General features: G+C 38.1%; 1 protein-coding gene across 1 annotated transcript in view; it reads left to right on the forward strand.

Moving 5' to 3' along the window:
* Positions 1-3,368: 3,368 nt before the first annotated feature.
* The window catches only part of SPOCK1 (SPARC (osteonectin), cwcv and kazal like domains proteoglycan 1), a 291,321-nt gene continuing 272,662 nt past the window's right edge, over positions 3,369-22,027 (forward strand). The window contains exons 1-2 of the mRNA XM_035560636.1: positions 3,369-3,599; positions 3,904-4,071. Coding sequence (XP_035416529.1) covers positions 3,904-4,071 — 168 coding nt within the window. The 5' untranslated portion in view covers positions 3,369-3,599. The remainder of the gene's footprint in view (positions 3,600-3,903; positions 4,072-22,027) is intronic.

Raw genomic sequence — 22,027 nt, forward strand, 5'->3', positions numbered from 1 at the left:
TAGTTTTTCTGCACAATTGCCCAGCAGAGCTAACAAAGCTGAATCTGCAGTCCTGAGAGTCAGAGGAGGAAATAAAATCCCTGTCTATTAAAAAGATACAGCTGTATATGGAAGATACAAAGAGATGTTAAATGAAGGTCTGTGCCACTGAATGTACGTTTTTAGTGATATATTTTTAAATCCAGTTAAATTACAAGAGCAGAATTTTCCTAATCCAGTAATAAAGGACTCTGGTACAGAGTAGAGTACAGAAATGCCATTTAACCATTTGTTACTGTAAAGATTTTCTTTCTTGAGTAAATGTTTTTAAAAAATGAAGTCAGTGGAATTGTGCCTCACAAGAGGAGGGGAAAAACCATTAATAAACGTCCACAGAAGATTTTCAAGGCTCTACAACAAAGGCTGCAGCCACTGCCTTAAGAACTACGGAAGCAATAAAGTAGGTGAAAAAGTGAGTTTTGCTGCCACGCAAGTATAACTGGGGGAAGTAGAATCCTTTACATTACAACATTTATATATTCCTGTTGGCTTTACCCTACTGGCTATGCAACTGGTTGCTACTGGTTGATGTGGGACAAGTTCAGTGTAGCTTTAGGGTAGAAAGGAGTGGCTGTCTAGCTTCTCCAGGTATCCTCTTTGGTCTAGGGGCAAGTTAACATGTTTTGTTTATGTTGTCCACAAGACTGGTGCTGAAGGCTTTCTCTATTAACTCTAAGTCCCGAAGTGCCCTATTAAGATGACTATATCATTCCTCTGCATGGGGAACTAACTCAAAATGAGATCTGGCCCTTGATTCCTCTGTGTGAGAAATGCTTTCTGCACCACAAGATTCTGCTTCCAGAACAGAACCTGAACAGGCTGCGGCATGGGGAATCTGGCTGGCCATGGTTGTAATTGCAACTTCTAATCAAATGTTTTACACAGCTTGGGTGAATCAGCAAATAATATCAAAAATCAATATTGTGCCACTTCTTACAGCTGCAAGCATGGTAAAAATGTTTATTAACTTTTCAGTAGTTCTAACTGGGAAGAAAGGAGCTTTTTACATCCAAAATACCAAATAGTTGGTATCCACTGTAGAGAGATTTCTACTATTATATTCTTGGATCAGAATTAGAGGTAATTGTAGCACTGTCCAATGATAAAAAACAGCTGACAGGGGTGTTTCAATTCTAGTCATGGATGATAAACAGCTTGGAGGTGAAATGCTGCAGCTGCTGAATGATAGAGATTGCTATCAGGGTTAAAGAGGAAGCCTGTGTTTTGCTGGATCAAGAAAGATTAGCCATGTTTTGAATATGGGATTATGAAGTAATTAAATAAATGAAGACACATTTCTGACAACTATTACAAGTAAGAATGCGATTACTCAGTTTACACACAATGCTTCTGTAATTTATCATTCAGGTTTTTGACTGGCAAGCATATTAACCTGCTTCATACTAAGTGAAGTCAACTGTATTGAACTGTGTACTCAATTTGGCCTGCTGTGCTAACAAGTGTGATTTACAGGAGTGAACTAACTGCTGATATAAATATATAAAAGGTAGAACTTGTACAAATTTGGTGGGAAACAGTGTTCTGCTGCTGTCTACTAGCCTGGGTCAATGGAGGATTAAATTGATCTGATGTCCAGTGGGATCAAGAAAGTAGTAATGAGTGTATCTACATAAAACTGGTAAGCATGGATATAGTCCCTTGCACATAAAAATCCTCAAGTATTTATCAGATAGGGTGGTTTGGTTTGGCAGAGCTCAAATGCAGCAATGTCTTAACTTCATGAGTCAAATGGAACTGTATATGGCTGAATGGCAATAGATTGCTGTAAAGCTCACTGGGGAAATTTCTTAACCATAAGATTTAAGATGGTGCAAGAGCTTTAATGTCTGTGCAGAGAAGCCAAATTCTCTGTTGTTAAAAGCCTTACAGTAAAGACCATACAGGAGGAAAACAAACAAACAAAAAACAAACAAACAAACAAAAAACTTTACGGTACTCTGTTAATCTAATTAAGAAAGGAAAAAGCTTAAATTCACCCTTCCAGGAGGAAGTTATATAAACCTTATCTGTCACTGAAACTAACCGAACAATATTGGAGTGGAAGCCTGGACAACCTTGAGAAGAATGGTATAGTCCAGTGTAGAAAGGAAGGTGGAGCAAGGTGCTTAGATATGGATTTACATCCAAGTCTGCAGGGCTTTGCTTTGGATTTCTTCTATTTGTTATTTTTACTGGGTTATATTTTGCCCTCCTGCAGGCATATAGCTTTCATTAGATTCTATGTGCGTCAAAGGGAGAATGCAAGATGGGGTGCTTATGTGGGTATATGCTTGTTCTCTACTGTTAAAATTAATAAACCCTCATTGTTTTTTTTTTCAGTCCCAGTGGCTGTTGTTGTGGTTATGTGGTATTTAGGAACTGTATTTAAAATCAGATCTAGGAACAGAACTGTATACTGAGTTCAGTGCACAGATGCAACAGCAAAATATTATTAACCTTGACCCTCTCTTGTGTTCCTAAAGAAACCCCTAATCCAGCTGTTTGAAAAAGTGGAATTAACCCTGTTTTCAGCTTCCTGGGAGAGAAAAGATGATATTTACAAGACAGCTTAAATAACTTCCCTATTTCCTACCCCTTGAAATGTTCAAATTAAGAGTAGGAAGAGTGCCTTCCTCACAGGTTTTGGGGATGGATTACGGCAATGACTGATGGCTTGGGCAGTGCAAGATCTACCTTCAGTACCCGTTGTATGGGGGCAAAAACGTCTTCACAGTGTGGGGCGAGCTGACACAGGGAGGGGGAGCTCTTTGCCAAAACAAATTATGAAATCTGGGATGACTTTTATGCCTTTGAAATGTCATTACTTCCAGATATTATGAAACCATTGACTCTAAATAGTCACGTACTACCCAGGCCTTATTACAGCTGGTGTTTGCAGGGCTTTTGTTTGTTTATAAAGGGCGGCTTTATGGCTCTGGAACACATCGGGGTGCATCAGCAGTGAGACTTCACTATCAGTCTCTGTGGTGGTGCTACCCCCAACATCCCCATGGATGCCTCCCCAGTTGCCTCCTCACGACCTGAAGCAGATCAGCAGAATTTCCAGGCCCCATGTAATGCCTCTGTGGCTCACTCATGGGGCCTGCTCCCCACTCTCTGCAGAGGGAGCAACCCTGCTTCCTTGCTGACACATTTGCTTTGCCGGGAGGGAGCCAGGAGGGGATTTTGTATCCCTTCCCCATCCGTGAAGAGGTTTGGGGAGTGATCCTGGACCAAGAGGTCGATACAGGGAGTGAGACGGTGACGGTCAGTGACGGGAGGCGCCTCGCCCTGGCCGTTACCTCAGCAGCATCCCGCCGCCAGAAGATGTCGCCAGACCTCGGCTCCTGGCTCACGCAGAGCCCGCAACCGCTCGCTCTCACACACACGCACATACACACGCATACACACAGCAGCACACGCCCGGAGCTGCTGACGGAGCCTAGCGGGGGCTCGCCGGCTCTCTCCGACCCGCTGTCCGAGCAGCTGCAGCCGCGCAAAGGAGAGGAGGCAGCGGCGCCCGCCCTGCTCGGAGCCGCGGCTGGCGGCACTGCCCGGAGGTAGGGGCTTCGTCTCAGCCCTGGCACCCAAACTTCGCGGAGCCAGCGCTGGCTGCTCCCGCGGGAGGCTTTCCTGGGGTGTCATAAAGCTTTATTTTTCCCTGGCTGGTGTCTCTGTCCGGCCGCGGGTGAGCTGTTTTGTTTTTATTGCCGTCGCTCACCGCCCCGCACGGCTGGGCGGGCAGGGTGGGTCTCAGCGGAGCTGGTGGCTCCGCAGGCAGAAGTTGGCGAGGGGCGTGAGGGGAGAAAAGGCCGAACTTGGGTGCCCTCAAACTTCCCCGCTCGAGGAATCCTCTCCTTGCAGATGTCGGGTGTGCTGGTCCTCGCTGCCTGGTGCTTCCTGCAAGTGGAGAGCCGGCATCCCGAGGTCATCACGAGTAGCAGCAGCCGTGGCAATTTCCTGGACAACGACAAATGGCTGAGCACCGTTTCGCAGTATGATAAAGACAAGTACTGGAACAAATTCAGGGATGTAAGTACTTCTCCGTTTGCTGTATGCTTCGTGTTTGTTTGGTTTGACTCCAGCATCTTTTCAGTGGGTGGCTGCTGGATTTTAGAAGATGTGGGTGGAAGAGAGATGCAGCTCAGGCTCGCGGTTGCTGCGTGTGTTAAGGATGTTCGGAGTGGTTTGGAAACTGGACAGACAGTCCTGGCATTTTCGATTACCCCATTGATTAGGACAGTTTTGGCTCGATATCAGTCTTGCTGAAAGCGCAATGGTCTTCGGCGTTTCTTTGGGGAAGAACTTTGGGAGAAGTTTCTGTGCCTGCTGCTGAAGAGGCTAGTTAAATGTAAATGATGATATTGCATGTTTAAGAAGGGTATATTTACCAGTTTGAGCCACCAGGTGGTAAACACTGAAGCATTTTTTTCGGCTACAGATTTGGTGGAAAACATTTTATTGTCAATTCTGCTCATGGGTATTTTGACAGTGGTATAGGTTTGGAGGAAGCGACGCTTTGACTTTTTTTTTTTTTTTCCAGCCTAGAAAATAGGGGTAACTTCAAGATGTGTTATGACATGTATCTGATGTATCTGTACAAAACAAATCACTTTCCTAAGATTAAGCTTTGAATTTCCCTAGATTGAATACAGTTGGGCATGGCAAGTCAATGACTAGTGAAAGGCAAACACAACGTTTACGGTAAATGTAAAGTTTCTGGAGCTCCTTTTGCTTCTGTTGTCTGTATGTTGAAAAATCTTTCTTGGAGTATACACAGAAAGGCCTGCTTCAGTGTTTCTAAGGCTGGATAAGGGAAACATTGCTGTTAATGATGATCAGGAGCACACTGAGGTTAAGTATTCCTGATTGCATGGGATTTGTGCACTCTGGCTGCATTGTGACTATAGGAAAGGGACGAGTACGTAGTTGGCTAGCAGTTCTGCTGGTGCTGTTCTGTAAGTTTGTTGTGTGTGTTTTATTTATTAATTTATTCTCATTTAAATAGCTCAGGTGCTTTATAAAATCTGAAAATGGTAAATTGAATGAGCAACTGGCAAATTCAACCAAAATGTTTTTAATTAGGGACAGAATTCTAGCAGATGACTCTCTACATCTTTCAACAGCCTCCTTCCAAATAGAGACTCTGTATTAAATTGTACTCCTTGAGCTTAAAGTTTTTATTTCATTTTATGCATTTTTTTAAAGTCTTTGCAACTTCTCATCCCCCTTCCCATCTCACAAGTGCAATTTTCAGAGGCATGATTCCTCTTCCTGGGGAAGATGTTCATTAATATTATCTCTTTCATGTTCTAAGGTTTCACAATTGAAAATGCTTTTTTAGAATTTCTGAAAATGCTAACAAAATCTTTATAGCCTCAAAACTCTCTTCCATAGGAAGAACCATTTTATGTAAAAAAAATCTTAAGTCCTCTGTCAAGCAGAAATAAATAGTATAAAGTTTGTGCAAAGTTTAGATATTTTTCTTCTCAGCTATTTTAATTGTTCTATTTAATTACATCTAAACCAGCATGTTACAACTGTGTGTGATTTGTCCATGAAATATTTTATGTGGCAAATTAATAGAGACTGCTAATCTTCTACCAAGCTTTTTCATAGAAAAAAAATATTAAAAGTTTGTATAAGCAGTTAAACTCTTAATAATGTATTTTCAACCAAAGTGATTTCAGTGCATCGTAATCTTCTGTGAGAGGTTCCATTCACACACATGAAGACATGCATAAGTACAGTTTCTGCCAGTATAGTGTAGGAACGACAGCACATTTCTTGTGTGTGGAGATGTCTTGCTTTGTAGCTGTGTCGTCTGGGGATGAATTGTTAAAATATTTTTGTAAAACTGCTTAGTGAGATGACGCACAGCAGTATTAGCTGCTATGTGTGGAGTAGATTAGCATTTCATTTATAATTGTTGAATTTGCAAGGAAACTATATTCCCATCTTCCCTTCATTTCCAAACTGTAACTATACATCATTACTGGATGAAATTCTCAGTGTGGGCTCTGTGCAAGAGGCTGGAGTATAGAAGTGGTGTTTCAGTTAATACCTTATTGGATATGACACTACAGCTGCTACAGAGCAAAGGGCCTAGGCCATACCCTACAAATCAGCAGAAGTAATTTTGCAGTAAAAATCATAATTACCTTTAGTAGCTTTCAGAATTTGATGTCATGTGATATAAATAAAGTTGCACAAATATTTACATAATTGTGTCCATATGCACAGTCGAAGAAACACTGCGCATATGGAGCTGAGATTTAATTGTTGTGGCTGTGGTCACTTTAAACTATTTGTTGCATGTATGTGCATGCAACAGAAACATATGACAGATTTACAGGCATATATGTATGCACAGTGCTGCACTACCACCTCATTTCTTTACATATGGGATATAACTGAATATAAAATTTTAAATTGAGATTCCCTCATCTTTTTCACTTATTCTTTTCAAAATCAATTGGTTGGTCAAGCTTATTGAGCTATGGTCCAATATGGCCTGATTTGAGAAGACAAGTATTGATTGTTTTCTCAAGTATGACCCATATTTCTTTTGGGTAAAGACAGCGTGGTAGTTGCCCCTAATGGTCCAGCAATCATTACTCTTCAGTGAAAAGACAGCACAGAAGTACACCTCATTTGAACTCAACATTATAAACACATAATCAGGCTAAATTTTTAAGTTTGACTGAATTTCATAATGTGAAATGATGCCCTGTCAACGTTTTCAAAAGGCCTCAAGATCTGGTAAAAACAAGACTTTACAATGCAATCTTCTGATGTGGTTTGAGCACAATTTGTGCAATATTTAAGGGCTTCATTTTTAAGACCAAGCAAAGCCTGCTAATGAGTAGTAAGACCAGTCTGACTGATGTGTTGTGAAGCACATGCTCTTGAAAATCTTGCATATGGTCTATTCGTCCAGTATCAATAATGGTGTAATGTCTCATGTATTGATATGCTTTAAATATGATCTGAACATGAAGTTCCTGTCTGTCTTCTGCCCCTTTTTCCTAGTCTGTCATGGGCTTCTTATGTGGCTGGTGACAAAATCTTCTCTCCGTCTTAAGTGCCATTCTATAGCTGGGGATAAGAGTGTTTCTCTCCCTCATGACTTTGTGTTGAACCATACGAAAGAAAGACCAGCACTCAGCATTTGTGGTTATATGGAATTTTATTCACCTAATTCATACACTTAATGTGGTTTGAATGCTTACATAAGTACTAAACTAGACCTAGTCAGTTACTTAGGTATCTGAAAAATAAAAACTCAGTCAATATTCTTACTAGAAAAAGAAAACAGTAAGCAAGCTGCAGTCTGTAGGAAGGAACTGCAGATATTTTCTTTGTACACACTTGAGGCTTGGAAAAGAAGACTTTAGGAATATGAGAGGTAAATTAGACCTTTTGATATTATGAAAACAAATGTTAAGACCTCGATCTTTCGATCAAATCTGTTGAGAGAGATTCTTTGGCTTAAGAGGAGCTTGAGTGCAAATTCAGTACCTGAATGTGAAGTGAATTCTTATGAGTCTTAGAAAGCATTTATTTTGTGAATAGCCATACACATTACTCTAACAGGTCACACTGCAGCATCTCATTCCATTCATAGAGGCTTGGCACAGAAGGCACAGAATGAGTCCTCTTAGAGTAAGGCCTGTCTTAACCAAATTATATGAACACACTAATAATATTACTTCTATTTGGACTTATGTCTATTACATTATTAATGCTTACATAAAAAAAAAAGGCAATAAGTTCAACTAGCTATGGATTAAACTGCAAGAAGAGGAAAAAAAATAAATGAACTTAAAGGATCAAGTATAAACCATATAAGGACTTTCTATAAAGTTGCAAGCTAAGAATCTCAGCATGACCTGGTTTTGGTGCATGTTTATGCATGGCAGATTGCCAGGCTATGTTCTTCATTAACTAAACTGTTTCTCTAAACTTTATTACTTGCAGAGTTTCAATTCACTTCAGGTTATCATGTTAGTAGACCAATCCGTGATATGCTTTGAGACTATGCATGCCCAGGAAATGAGACATGAAATCTGTGCATATAAAATTTCACAAACTTGTAGTAAATAAGTTGTTGAATGTAACTATGAGAAGCATTAACATTTATATATAAGTAGATTAGATTATATACTATGTTTCCCAGGTTGGCACAGACCACCATCCCCTAATATGATTCACTGAAGAGACAGTTTTGTCAGTTATTCATGTACATCAGCTCTCTGAGCCTATTGAGTTCACCCTTACCCTAAGCAGAAATGCTGCATTAGGTGGTAAAGCAAATATAGGCTGAGGGAGCTGTACTGTTCCAGCATTGCCACTGATGGACGTTGTGCTGACCTCTTCATGCTTCTGTACCTGCTTTTCCTCTTGTTGCACTTTTCTTCTCTGGTTTGTTTAGCCCAAAATTAAGAGTGTGGTAATGAAATTTGGTGGCAGAGAGTTGGAAAACATGACCAATATGGAGAAGGGTTGGAATACCAAGTGGGCAGAACTGGAAGACCTTGAGAACTCAAGTAATTGAAATGAAATGAAATTTAAAAGTACAAAGTAGAAGGTCATGGAACTGAGAGCTAAAATGAATTTATTCTGGGTCCTGGCAGCTTAGCTTGAAATAGATGAGAGAGAAAACCTGTGTACATTTATTGATTTTTGCAGAGTTGTTCTAAGTAACAGAAGTAATGCTACTCTAAAGAGAACAAATATATTGTTGAAATGCATAAGATGAAAGATTTCTGGTTCTATTGAAGAAAGAAAATTGTACAAAGCATATTTAACTAAGAATATTGAGAGCATAGTAATTGACTTTACTTGCACAAAGCTAATTTTATGAGTAGATTTGCTACAGAAAGTTTATTGAGAGAGGGTTACATGAAGTTGACATAAAGAAAGGAGCAGAATATAGCCAACAAAAATAATTTTATTCCTGACTTTAGGACAAAGAGTATTAATCTACTCATAGTTAGGTTTTTAAAAGTTATCTTTTAAAAGTTCAGTTTTAAAATTGAGCTTGTGTGTTAACAAAAAAGATTATGGTGCAGTTAACATAAAACATAACCTAGATTCTGTGATTTTTTTTTAAGAGGCCCTAGATTTTTATTTCATGTATCTGTTCAATAAGATTAAATCCCCATGCAGATGGCTGTCTTGCTTCGTGTCCACATTTTTTTGGTCTGGTGGATCTTGATCTCAGATACCCCAATAATGCAAGTATCCCCAGATCCCCTGGTATTTTTGAGCTAACATGGCTGGAATACAAATGTGATTGCAAAGTACAGTTGAGATGTACCTGCCAAAGCTGTGTGAAGTTTAAAAGAGTAGCAGAACATGAGACCAAATTTGTCCAAATGTAATTCACAATCAGCTTCTTAAAAGCAGAAGAGACGTGATTACTAAAAATGCCATTTTCAAACTTGACACTTTCCTTCAGCAGTGGACAAGGGGAAAAATAATGGCATTTATGTCAGAATAATTAACTTGGAAGGTATAGAGAGCACGCTTTTTATGTTTAACTGACATGTATCCAGCTTGCCTAGGACTTAGACTTACCTAAGACTCTAAAGCTAAGCAGGTCAGTAGAAAACTATCGTGTTAGTTTCTGTATTATATGTTTCAAGTCCTAAGTTGAACAGTAACCTCGCAGAAATCTTCCATAGACTGCAGTCACTAATCATATCCCCAATAAGGAATTCTGTAGATCTGAAGTTTTCACTAATGTGTTTTACAGTTCTTTAGAGTAACCATTCTTGGATTCTACTACTTTCTCTTCCCCGCCTCCCGAACCCTTAAATTTTACAGGTTTTCTTTTCCATAGGGTCTGTCTTTATTACAATTTTTTAAACTGTAGTTTTGTCAGATTTCTGGGAATGGAGTCTTCTGTTATATTTCTGGATGCAGATTCTATGTTTTAAGAGTTGGAGTGCGAGCTATAGGAAATATAATGATGTGAAGAGCATGCTGCACCTTCATAAGTACAGAAAGAAAGGTGTTTTTTTGTTTGTTCGTTTTTTGTAAGATAAATCTTTTGCTTCTTGTTACATGTGAAGTTAAAATTGAATTTTAAAAATTTGGAAAAGCCAATTTGGAGGAATCACAATGCTAGTGCCTCATATGTGCAAAATTTCAGCAAATCAAAACCCGTTACATAGCCATGGGATAATACTTCCCACAACTTGTGAGTTAGTACTTTTATCTGTCTTCTGTACTTATAGTGTTAACCAAGAGACTAGACATATGTAATTTAATCCAGTCCCTTTTTAATAGCGTGTGTGGGTTTTGTGGGTAAAATACAAGACTACCTTAATATGGGGCGGTGCTAGTGAGCTAATTTTACAAGAGGCAGGACTTCGTGAGGGATATGTAGGTGAAATACTACATTTGGGGTATGAAAACTCTTTTGATAACATTTGTTTATTCAAAGACTGTTTAATTATTTCTTTCCCTGTATAATCAAAATGGAGAAATTCATCCGAAAGATCTTTAGTGAAGTTCTGTTGATGCTGATGACCAAGTTCTCAAGGACTTCAGTGAGGCCTGAGTTTGTCGTATTCCTCATTTTCCTGTTCTCTTAGACAAAGAAAGACTGTACATGAAAGGCTAGTTAGTTTAAATGGTTATTTTTGTCTTTTGGAGGACACTATGTAGTTGGAAAAGGCTGAAAGATCAGGTTTTTGGCCAGCATAAGTAGTAGCAGCTTCCTGGAAGAATCAAACTATCTGAAAATCGAACAAGTTCAGTCTGCAGAAAACACATTTGGTAGATTCCAACCAAAACAAGGAAGTGGAGTTGACACAGCCAAGTTAAAGTAACGCCACTGTCTTCAGTGTGAATTTCTGTACTTCCAACACTTTGTTGCAGCTCTGTGTGGGGCCTTATTGCTGCTATGTTACCAAGCTTTAAATAGTCTGTCATCAGGTAGCTTAACGCCAGCAGTTATCATTGGTGGATTTGCTGTCGCAGGTTGACAACTAAAATTGAATTACATATTTGGACTGAACATCTAATGCCTAACGAGTTTCAAGGCTAAGTTATGATTCAAAATTCAGTTTACAGATAAGTAATTGCTAAGCTACTGAATAGAGATTTTGGCAGGAAGTAGATTGGTCTTTATCTGTCACTTCTATAGCTTGGTTTGTAATTCAGAGTAACAGAAAATCATTCTCATTAAATGGATACAAGGGGGCTTCAATTAATTCTGTGATCTTGGCTGTCCTCTTAATGAACTTAGTGTCATAAATCCACTTCACTGATTGCTTTCTCCTGGGCAGATAGAAAAATACCTGATTAAAAATTGCAGTTAAAGTAACTATCTCAGACTGGTTTTCAAGAAAGGTTTCAATATATCATGGCATACAGTTCAATTCTGGCCAACATTGGAATTGATGGAGGTAGTAATATTTGTCTGTCTATGCAAGTTATTTTGAAACTGTCTAATCAGGAAATTCAGCTGTATGTGTATACAATTTCATCTGAAATTTCACAGCATACCTCGTGGATAGTTTTTATGTGCTTTTTAGGTTGGAGAGCTGACTTCAGCTTTCTTTCCTTGAGTTCCCTTTTCTATTCAGAAATTTATCTCAGTATTGTCTCCTGCTACTTGTATACTGTCCTCTATGTCTTTCTCTTCTAGTTCTAATGGTTGAACCTGAACAGAAGATCAAAGAAGTAGGAAGGACAGGCTTTAAATTCTTCCCAATGGATGCTGAAAATGATCATAGCAGGGTTAAGAAATGAGTCTGCAGCTGAGACACGCTGAGCTGCTTGTTTGAGGGAAAGAGTGGAAAACATTTTTTGGAGTAGTGTTTCTCTGTCTACTAAGGATATTTAGGTCCTTGTAGAACTTTAATGTAAGTGATATATTAATAAAAAACAATTTTAGAGACTTCAAAAATGCAGTGGCAGTGATTCCACTTCCACTTAAATTTTCACTCCCTGTAGGTGGGATGACCAGTTTCACATATTCTTCTTATGCTATCATTCCCAAAAAATGGAATTAAAATACTTCCACCAACCTGCACTACATAGATTCCGATCTGTTCCCTCTCTATCTTATTGCAGAGGATGCATATCAGTAATCCCTTTACCTGAAAACTTTGCTGTACATTTGCATGCACTGTAATGATACGTTAAAGGAACTGCTCTGAGATATGGCCACTTCATCCAAGACCGTTGCACCTGGCAGAGTGGGTTCTGGCAGAGCCCAGCGCCTGTGCAGGGGCCGGGGCCTGGCACGGTGCAGAGCTGTCCAGTCCTGAACCTGCCCTGGGGCCTCACTCCATCTTCAGCAGCTCCTACGTTTTTTGTGGTGCCCTTTACCACATCTCAAACCAATTTTCCGGTGTGGTTAGGCATACAGAGATGTACATTTGGGTTAGGCGGATGTGGGAGCAGAGGACAAAGCTAGCTGCAGAGTTATCAGTCAACCTGATACTAAATCTAACAGCAAAAATTATGTTGTGCAAGTCCCAGGACAGTGCACTTCTACTGGGTTGTGTACTGTGTTCGAATAGAGAAAGATGAAGGTTAACAGGTCTGTATTCTTCCTCTGAGTATATGTGCCAGTATCTGACAGCAGTACTTAGTGTGTTAAATTAATTTTTTGTTTGATAACATAAACCTCACTCAACATATATCAGGGATAAATTGAATTGTCTTTTTTTTTTTTTCCCTAAGTGAAGCTGGGCTAACCAATCTTTTTCATGCTAGATAGAGGGGTTTTGTTTGTTTTTGTTTTTTAAATAATAGGTAGACACACCTCTATTTTGATATCATATTTAAGGGGGATTAGATAGTTTCTGTTAAAGCAGAGATGTACAGCAAATTTCCTGTATCTTGTTTTATCTTAATGTTAATCTGGTGAAACTCATGACTCTTAGTAAGTTTAAAGTCTACTAATCTTTTTAAAACTTGCTAAAAGTTTTGCTAAAAGAAAAAAAAAATTTCCCATGAAAGAACACCAGAGTGTTACCTTCAGTAAGAATATCATAGGCATGGGATAATTAGTGATTTAAATATAGAATTACCTGGCATATTCCTTAAATACAACCGTGAATCTCCACATTATGGCTCACTGAGGTCAACAGCATCCAAAAAAAGAATTCTGTCACATTTAATTTCAATAAATATGAACTGGAAAAATACCACACAACTGTCAGTTATGCATATAACTGAAGTTTTGTCAGATGAAGAAAACTGGTACACCAGATATATTTGTTTATAAACACATATATAGTAATTCACATCAATAGCCACAGACTTATTAATTTGATCACTTACAAAGATGCTTATATAACAAAGTTGTCAGTTGTAGCAAGATGTATAATGTCTTATTTTTATCAAAATATGAGGTGAGGTGTACTGAAATGATAATCCTTATGTGACACAAATGTTTATTTTTATATCTCATTTCCTCTTCTTTCTATAAAGCCCTTGGTTCCTCTCATGAAGACGTGCTTTGTGTATTATGCATGTGTCATATCTTAATAAATGTTAAAATGATTGGCAGAGTGAAGATTTTGTGGCTTGTAATGAATTCCTTATAACCTAAGATGAAAGGTAATATTTTTTCCCCAGAGACACTGCTGTTAGTGATAACAAAGTGTTTCCTATCCATGTACCATACCTTGTAAAAGAGTGAATATAAGTGCAAGAAACTTTATTGGGTATAAATGGACAATTCTGAAGCATTTATAAAAACATAACATAAAAAATTCTAAAACTATTTTAATATATATTGAAACTTCCATTTCTGAAGCAACATCTGCCATCATGAAGAATGCCATCTTTGTATGAAGGAAGAAGAAAAAAATGACAACAAAAATACAGCTTCGTGGGGGCCATACTCTGCTATCAGAACTTTTTGTATTTGTAAACAAAGAACCTTAGTTTTTTTTTGTAGAGATACTCCATTCAAGGTTTAATGGATGAATATGACCCTGTGTAATCAAAGATGAGAAGTATTCTGTTACAGCATGGTAAAGTAAAACAGAGAAAAATATGTTGTGTGCTCAGCATGGCTGTAGTCATTAGCAATGAAAGAAGCTGCAAGAAGGAAATTATTTTGAAACCTACCTCCATCATTGCAAAACCCTTACTGGTATATTGGGAATGGTGGGGTTGACATGTTCCATCTGGAATAACATAAGATTGTCTCTAAAATTCAAACTCAATAAGGAGATATGTGTATATTTAAAATGAGAAACTAAGCCTTAGGGCATGGCTGGCTTTAAAGCTGAAGCTTCCTGAGTAGTCATGGCTGAGTTGGAGGCGTGCTCCATTCGGTGAGAAATCATAGTTGGAACAGTATTTTTTTTTAAAAAAAAAAAAAAAGAAAAGAAAAAAAAAAAAAGCTCAGAGATCTTTCCCTCATGGAAAATGCGTGGCAAAACGAGGAAATGAAGAAGACATTTGTCTGTGTGTGTGTGTGTAGGTAATGAAGTTACAAACATAGACAGAATGAGATGAAGGTAGATAAGGAAAAGCATGTGCTGCTTCATAACAAAGGATTCAAAAAATATAGGTTGATGATGGTGGTAAGGTTGGAGGGAGAGGAGAGCAGGAAGGGATTTAGAGGGTATACAGCTGAAAGCTAGTTAGCTGCTAATGAGCATCCTGAATGGCCCAGGGCCTGGTTAGCAAGTGTTCTTGTGAGCAAAGCTTCTGGTAACCCCCACTTAAGAAGTGTGTGTGATTCTGGGCACAGTTGTGAAGATTCTCTTGCTGAGTATACATAATACATTTTGGACTCCGAGAAATCATGGCTGGCTTATTGCCAGGTAAGAAGCTGTAAACATCTGCCTTGATGTGGTCTTCCTACAGTGGGACTTGTGCATTGTGTGGTGGGTGCTATTGGTTTTGATTTGATAAACAGCAAAGATGCATTGTAGAAAGAATACATGTGCTTTAATAGCCTTTTTTCCTTGCAGTGTAGTTGTGGATATCTGTAGCATTTGTAATCAGCAGAGGAACAGATGGCAAAAGCTTGATTTAAAACAGAACATCCACTGAATGATCATGTACTGCTGCAAGCTCATTTGAGAAGCAGTTTGCTCTGTTCCCTTGGATGGTGCTCTAATGCAGTGGTGCAAGAGTAAAGTAGGAAAACACTTCACAACAGCTGGTGAAATTCAGTGTGTGTAGGACCTATATAAAGCATGAAAATCATCCAAACTTTCAACACACCTCCTGGATGCAAGTCTCATGCTGCATGAGGATTTCCAAATTTAATGTACTGCATAAATGGAATCTTATGTCATCATATGTAAATATAATGAAATGTTCATAAGATTTCTTTTCTCCTTTCCTTATTTCCATGCAGGAGGGTACAATTAGGTAGTCTGCTCAAATTTTAGTAACTATTGTAGTGTAGCTTATAATAATAAATAAATAAAAAATTTCTATATTTTGTTTGTGTGCTTCCAACATTAGCATTGTGCTGCAGTTTTTCAAAGCTAGAAAACATGAGAGGATCTTGTCAGCATTTCACCATGACACTTGTTTCACATTGAAAGCCAGAGGGCAAAATAAAGTGGTTTCTTTTGGTCCATGTAATCTTTTTAGAAAGCAGTGTTAGTCCTGCAGGCACAATCAGTGAGATTCATATGAGGTGATGCTCAGATGATGAGACCTCAGATGTAAAAATTGATGGATTTGTTATGTGATACCACTCTCCAGATTTAAAAGTTAAAAATAGTTGATTTTAAGGAGAGAGGGCAGGACAACAGAAGGTTGCTAGAGGAAAATACTTTAACTGTGTTTTTCATCAGTAAAGTAAAAACATGATATTTCACTATCCTAAAGGAACTGGATGGATTATTGCAACAATCCAATTTAGTGAAAATCACATTTGATTTTGTCTTTAAAAAAAAAAAAAAAGGAAAAAAATAAAGAACCCCAGTTGAGATATTTATCTCTGTGAGATGACCTGCATTCCTGCATTTACCTTCACCACAATGAATTGGGTAGTCTCTTAGTCTGTGAAACTATCTTATATCATTCCTTCTCCCTGCAGACTGTATGGATCTAGACATAATATATTTCTGTGAAAACCATAGTGCCATTCCCTATGTTTGCAATTGGTGTTACTTCTAAAAGCAGGCTGTATATTTTTGGGCAGTATCTGTAATATCCAATGAAATGATGTTTGATAGTTCCTATTTTTCTCCATATGCTGAACTATAAATTTTAATATGTTGTGAACTGTGTTTTCTTATTCCATCATAAGCTCCCTGCAACTCCTCACAATAAGTACTTCAGAGAATAAATAGGTAGCTTTGCATTTGCCTAGATATCCTTGTAATCTCCAATTTTCATGTAAAACTGACTTAGAATTTTTCCAGCATGAAAACTAAAGTTTCCGTTTTTATTACCCACTCTTCTGCAGGTACACTGACCCAGTTTCTTCACAGATAAGGGTCAATGAACTGTTTTTCCTTATCCAATTCAATTGACAGGTTATTTAATTCTTTAATATATTTTGATCAAAAAAATCTTGAGGTGGAAATATTTGTGTGGTTTTGATCACACAGAAGCGAAGTCACCTTGGTCTTATCATTGAGGACCTAACGTTGCTGCAGCTGTGCTCCTTGCAGCTTCAGCTGTCTTGAAAGGCTGAAGAATTACATAGCATTTCCTGTAATCACAGGGTTTACCTTTACCTGCTGAGTTGCAGAATTATTCCTTTCAGGTTAGACTTCAACTTGCACTGCTGTGACACTGATGTGTAAAAAGCTGAGAAAGAAACAAAGTCCTCCAAACTGGGTCTCCTTGAGACTGTTTCTTGACAGGACCCATGTACTTTGAGAAAGCATGGGGGACATACCATAAGAAGGTACAGAGGGTTGGAGACCTGACTCAGAATTCCTGAAAGTATTATTAAGTTACTCTTCTCTGCAGTAGAACATGAAGTATGTCAGATATGATGTTACAGAAACTCCCATGAAATCCGAAGTCTGGGAGAAAACAGCTCACTGTTAATAATTTGGGGGAATGACACGATGGAAAATTAAAAGAAATTTTGTAAAGCAAAATTTCATTTGCTGCCTAGAGAGTGTTTCCTTCTGGGGGAAGGGAGAATAGGAATTGTTGCTCACATTTGTCCCAGAACACAATTTATATGTTGAATTCCTGTTTTGGAGGAATTGGCTACCTTCCAGAGCTTTCTGGCAAGAAAAATGCACTGCTCAAGTTAAACCATACAACATTTACACATTGTTACAATCATCCAACTCACTCCCATGTCCTTTACATGTGTCAGCAGCAGTGCAAGCCTGCTTACCATTTCTGAGCACAAATTGTTTTTACTGCCGTTATACATGGAAACCATATAGGTAGGATATGGGTAGTGACTTCCTTCATATTCCTGCATAGAATACAGCAACTATCCAGCCTTTCATCCATGTCTTCCAGTTCATCACTCCGTGTAACTTTGACAGTGATTTCAATTCTGAGCTCAGTTAAGGGCCCTTCTATTACCTTTTGCTTTCATATGCACACAGTAAGAGGAAATATGCACACAAAGAGGAAAAGCTGGAACACTACAAGAACAGTTCTTCCTTCAACTCAGCCTCATCATTTGCATTACATAAATGGCTTTATTTTTGTTTTCAGCATTCATTTTCTGAAAAAACAAAGTGAAATGCATAGATTTTTTAATCTCTAAAGTCTGGTTTGTACCCTACTGAATATAAGAAAAAGGAGGCTGCTTTATCGATGGACTTTAGATCATGCTTCAGAAATTCATTGTGAATTCCCAGAAGTGAACCAGTGGGAGCTATCACTGCAATTTGGATAATAAAAACAATAAGAAAATGCCAGACTAGAAGTCCTGGACAGCCTTACTTAGTAAATGAAATGGCAAACTACCAGCCAGTGTTGAAAAGAATAGCCAGCTGATGCTGCTGTTATCCCTGTACAATTGGCAAGGCTCCTAGATTGATGTATGAGTGTATGTTGGTACTTCGCCTGGGTATGATTGCATGTAAGTGGATGAGGCCACTGAATCATTTGGCACTCTGACAGTTGTATTGCAGGAGAGCACTGGGATTTCTGTTTGTCTCAGTTGAGTAGTATGACTGCAGTGGGGGAGGAATCTTAATGTGCTTGAGACCTGAGTGGAAAGGATCCACTGGCATTTTTGAGAATTTCTAAAGTTCTGACGGTATGAAGCACAAGTGTCTGTATTGGTGAGATTCGGAGATTGGCAGATTGTTCACATGAAAACCATTCATGTTTAGAGACAACTAATTGAAACCACTGTCTAATATCCAATATTTTAAGCCTCAATAATATAAACCTACGTGGGTAAGTTTTACTGTTGCTTATTCTTGTTGAAAAATCTGTGGTATCTTTCATCAAAAATGTTTCAGGAATCTGCATGTGCGTTATATAAAGATGTCATCCATCGAATGAATTTACCTTTTTCTCTAAAAGCTTCTTTGTCGTCAAAGGTATCTTCAGGGGGCAAGACAAGCCGTTTGTGCTACAGTTGTCCTTGCTACTAACTATAAAGTAGATGTGGTGTTTGAGTTTTCTCTCAGAAATGCCTGCTATTCCACCTGTTTGCTGTTCTTTGCAGTGAGTTAGGCTGTGGGGTAACCCCTTATTGAACTCTTCCATGGATACAATGCACTGTGGTAACTGAGGCCAAACTTCCATCATTTTTGGAGATATGAATTTTAACGTGATACCAGAGCTGAAAATAGTCTTTGAGAATAGAAAGTGGATGTTTTTTCCATCCATTGTGAAGTGTCATCCAGAGAAAGCGCTTTATTTTCCTTCTGGTGACTGGTTTGCTGACTTTTGGCCCATTTTGGTGACCATTTTATACTTAAGAAATGTATCTTTGAAAAGCGGATAGGATACCTTCCTCCTCTGTGCAAGGTTAAGTTAGTATTTCTGAAAGGGCTGTTACTAGTAGGTTTTATCCTTCAGGCTGAGTTCTCTCCCTTGGAAACTCTGTACTGACATTATTTCAAATACATGGTTTTAAATATTCATTGACTACATAGGGATAGGTGGCATGCTTCCTGAGATTTAGTTCATAATATATTTGGTGCATGCCTTAGGTAAGGAGGTCTTAGTGAAATCAAAGCATCTTGGATGCTGGGATCTAACTCTGGATCCATTATTAATGAAAAGAAGATAGATAAGATGTCATAAAGCTACTGATGTGAGGAAAGCATCTAAATTGTCCACTTGTCCAGCTGGTCTCTTGGCTAATTGGAACAGCCTTTAAAGCTATAACGGCTACTGGGGAGGAAGAGTTGTGAGTCTAGCTTCTCTAGTAAGCCGCTAGATAATACTGTTTCAGAACTATCAAACCCGTAGGTCTCTGCAGCCCTTTTCAAACAGGGACTTGGCTCTCATCCCTTGACTAAGCACCAACAGTGTCACATAATATTTTCAAAGTATGTCCTTTCTATTCCTTCAGGCTTCTTGGTTTGTCTCCAGATTCCCTGGAAGCCAGCTACTTTTATTAATCTCTGAAGTTGACTCGAAATAAGAAAGACCTCATCTCTCAAGGAAAGAAATCCTTTTAAAGGATTTCTCATACAAACTGTTAACAAAGCATACTTAAAAATAAACTGCTTCTCTCCTTCCCTCCCCCCACCTTCCTTTCTAGAGTGAGCTAAGAGGACACCACCGGTTGAATCATCCATCTGAGTCATGCAAACAGCTGTCATTGTTAGATGCAAAGATGAACTAAAAAGCTGTCATTTGCTTTGGAGTGTTTTTATATTTGACTCACTTGTCCAGTGAGGGGGAGAGTTTTCTTTTTGCCTCTTTTCACATGGAAATTGACAATGAAGCCATGTGTTTTAATGGCTAAAATCTCTACTATTGAAAAAGACTTACAGAAATCAGAGGATGTAATCTGAAAAATCTTTTTATTGCATTTATGTGCACGTTCTGTGGGGTCCTGTGCAGGTATCCATACAGTCCTTCTTCAAAATACCCAGGCCTGTACAAACACCTTCTCCTCCCTGTGTGTTGCCTGGAGCCATTCATTCTTGTGTCTAGACTATAAATATGGACAACACTCTCACCCTGACAGCTAACGCTTTTTTCTTGCTCTTGCAATTATTAGCATTGTAATTATCTTTGCATTGTACCCTTTGTATGGGTTAAGTTTCCTACTATATTGGGATTGTTTACATCTGTGAATAAATGATGCTAAATAAATGTCTTAGCATAGCATTTGTCCATAAATATGTGGATTGCTTAGGAAGTGCTGCATAGATACTGGATTAGTAAGAGTTTGGATTCCTGAGATTCCTGGTGTATAGATACTGGAAAGATTGTACAGATCTTGTAAGCTAAAAGCCTAGCTAAAGACATTAATTTTTCTGTTAGACAGAAGATCATTAACAAATGTAATTTTGTCTGCCCTGAAAATAAATTGAACAGAGCCTCTTGGACCACTGCACAAAGTATAGATACTAACATAAGGCAGTTATATTCTTTTAATGCAGGAAATAAATGTATGAACCAAGTTGCATTATGTAAAAGATGCATTTGAAAACCAAAGTCAACACCTAGTTTAGAGTATGTGGTATTTTATAGGTTCTACAAGAATTAGTTTGTAATTGTCATAATCTATTTTGAGAAAATGGTGACCATATCGTTATTATGTAAAATACCATGGAATTAAAATGCATTCTTTTGATGAAGTCAATATTATGTTGACTAATTTCTGTAGCCACAAGTACTAAGTGGACAACCTTAGTACATTATGTTTTCAACATGCCTGAAGCTTCATATTGATTGCTGTTTATAATGAAGTCATGAAGTTCTCACCCTGATAAAGCCTTATCATGTTCAGATTGAAGATAGTATTTCATCATATTTCAGACATTCATAATAAACCTCCCCCCAGGCCTCTTTATCTTCTTCATGGAAAACCTATAGTTTCTACTTATCTGGTCACTTACCCATCAAATCAGCTTCCCTGAGAGCTTGAGAAAATGAAGTGTGAGGCGTATCACTTCCTCTTTCTCAAAGAAAATCTGTGAAGTTCTTTGTATCCTTACGCTTTAGCTATATACATATCCTGTAACCACAGGGATAAAAGTCTGATATTTCCACTCTTCAATAATCTGATCCTCCAGTAGTTTGAATGTGTGCTTATTTTTCCATTTGTGCTTAGACAATGCAACCAAGAGACTTTTTGTAGATCTCAGTAAGCTGTTCAAGCAATTGGGCTCCTCACACTGTGAAGTAAAAGAAATATGTAAGCTTTTTCTTTCCTCTTGGTTTTATCCGCCAACCGAGTGCAAGTTATCTTTCTATTCAGTTATATTTGGATAATTTTTCTTAGGATTCTTGTATTGTGTATGATACAGTAAGGTATGGCAATCTGTAACATAGACTGAAGTTTTATATCTAGCTTACTTGCAGCAGTCTTCAAATCTCTCTGTACTTCTCTATATTTGGTTCTGCACAGTGCTGTTTCTGATGAAGTAAATAGGAAAAAATTAGAAAAAAAAAGGCTACTTTTAGTGAATGGGGTGTAGGGGAAAAACACCTTACTTTCAAAGGAGTTTAAAATAAAGCAACAAAAAAAAACGCTCATTATTCATAGATTCATTATGAATTTTGGTAACTATAAAAATGTGTTAATGATTATTTTTTTAAAATATGGAGACAGGATATTTTGAGTTTCCAAATCTCTGAATATTTAATGTGTTCAGTTTTGGAAGAGTAATGATCAGTGAACCCAGTGAGCTAGCTGGCATGCTCCAAATTTGAATTTTCCAAAGTTCTTGGTTGGCTTTACATTTAGTGATGTGTTTTTTTAGCTGGTGGTTAACATTTGAACCCCCCATATGTAGTTTCACGACTGGATATTTCCAAAGCTGTTTGCTTTCACTAAAAAACTATTCATTTAGACTAAGGAATTTAGTCATTCAGCCCTTACACGAAAACTTTGTTTATAAACAATCAGAAAACTTGTGTT

The sequence above is a fragment of the Cygnus atratus genome, chromosome 14, assembly GCF_013377495.2.
Source record: "Cygnus atratus isolate AKBS03 ecotype Queensland, Australia chromosome 14, CAtr_DNAZoo_HiC_assembly, whole genome shotgun sequence".
Classification (NCBI taxonomy): domain Eukaryota; kingdom Metazoa; phylum Chordata; class Aves; order Anseriformes; family Anatidae; genus Cygnus; species Cygnus atratus.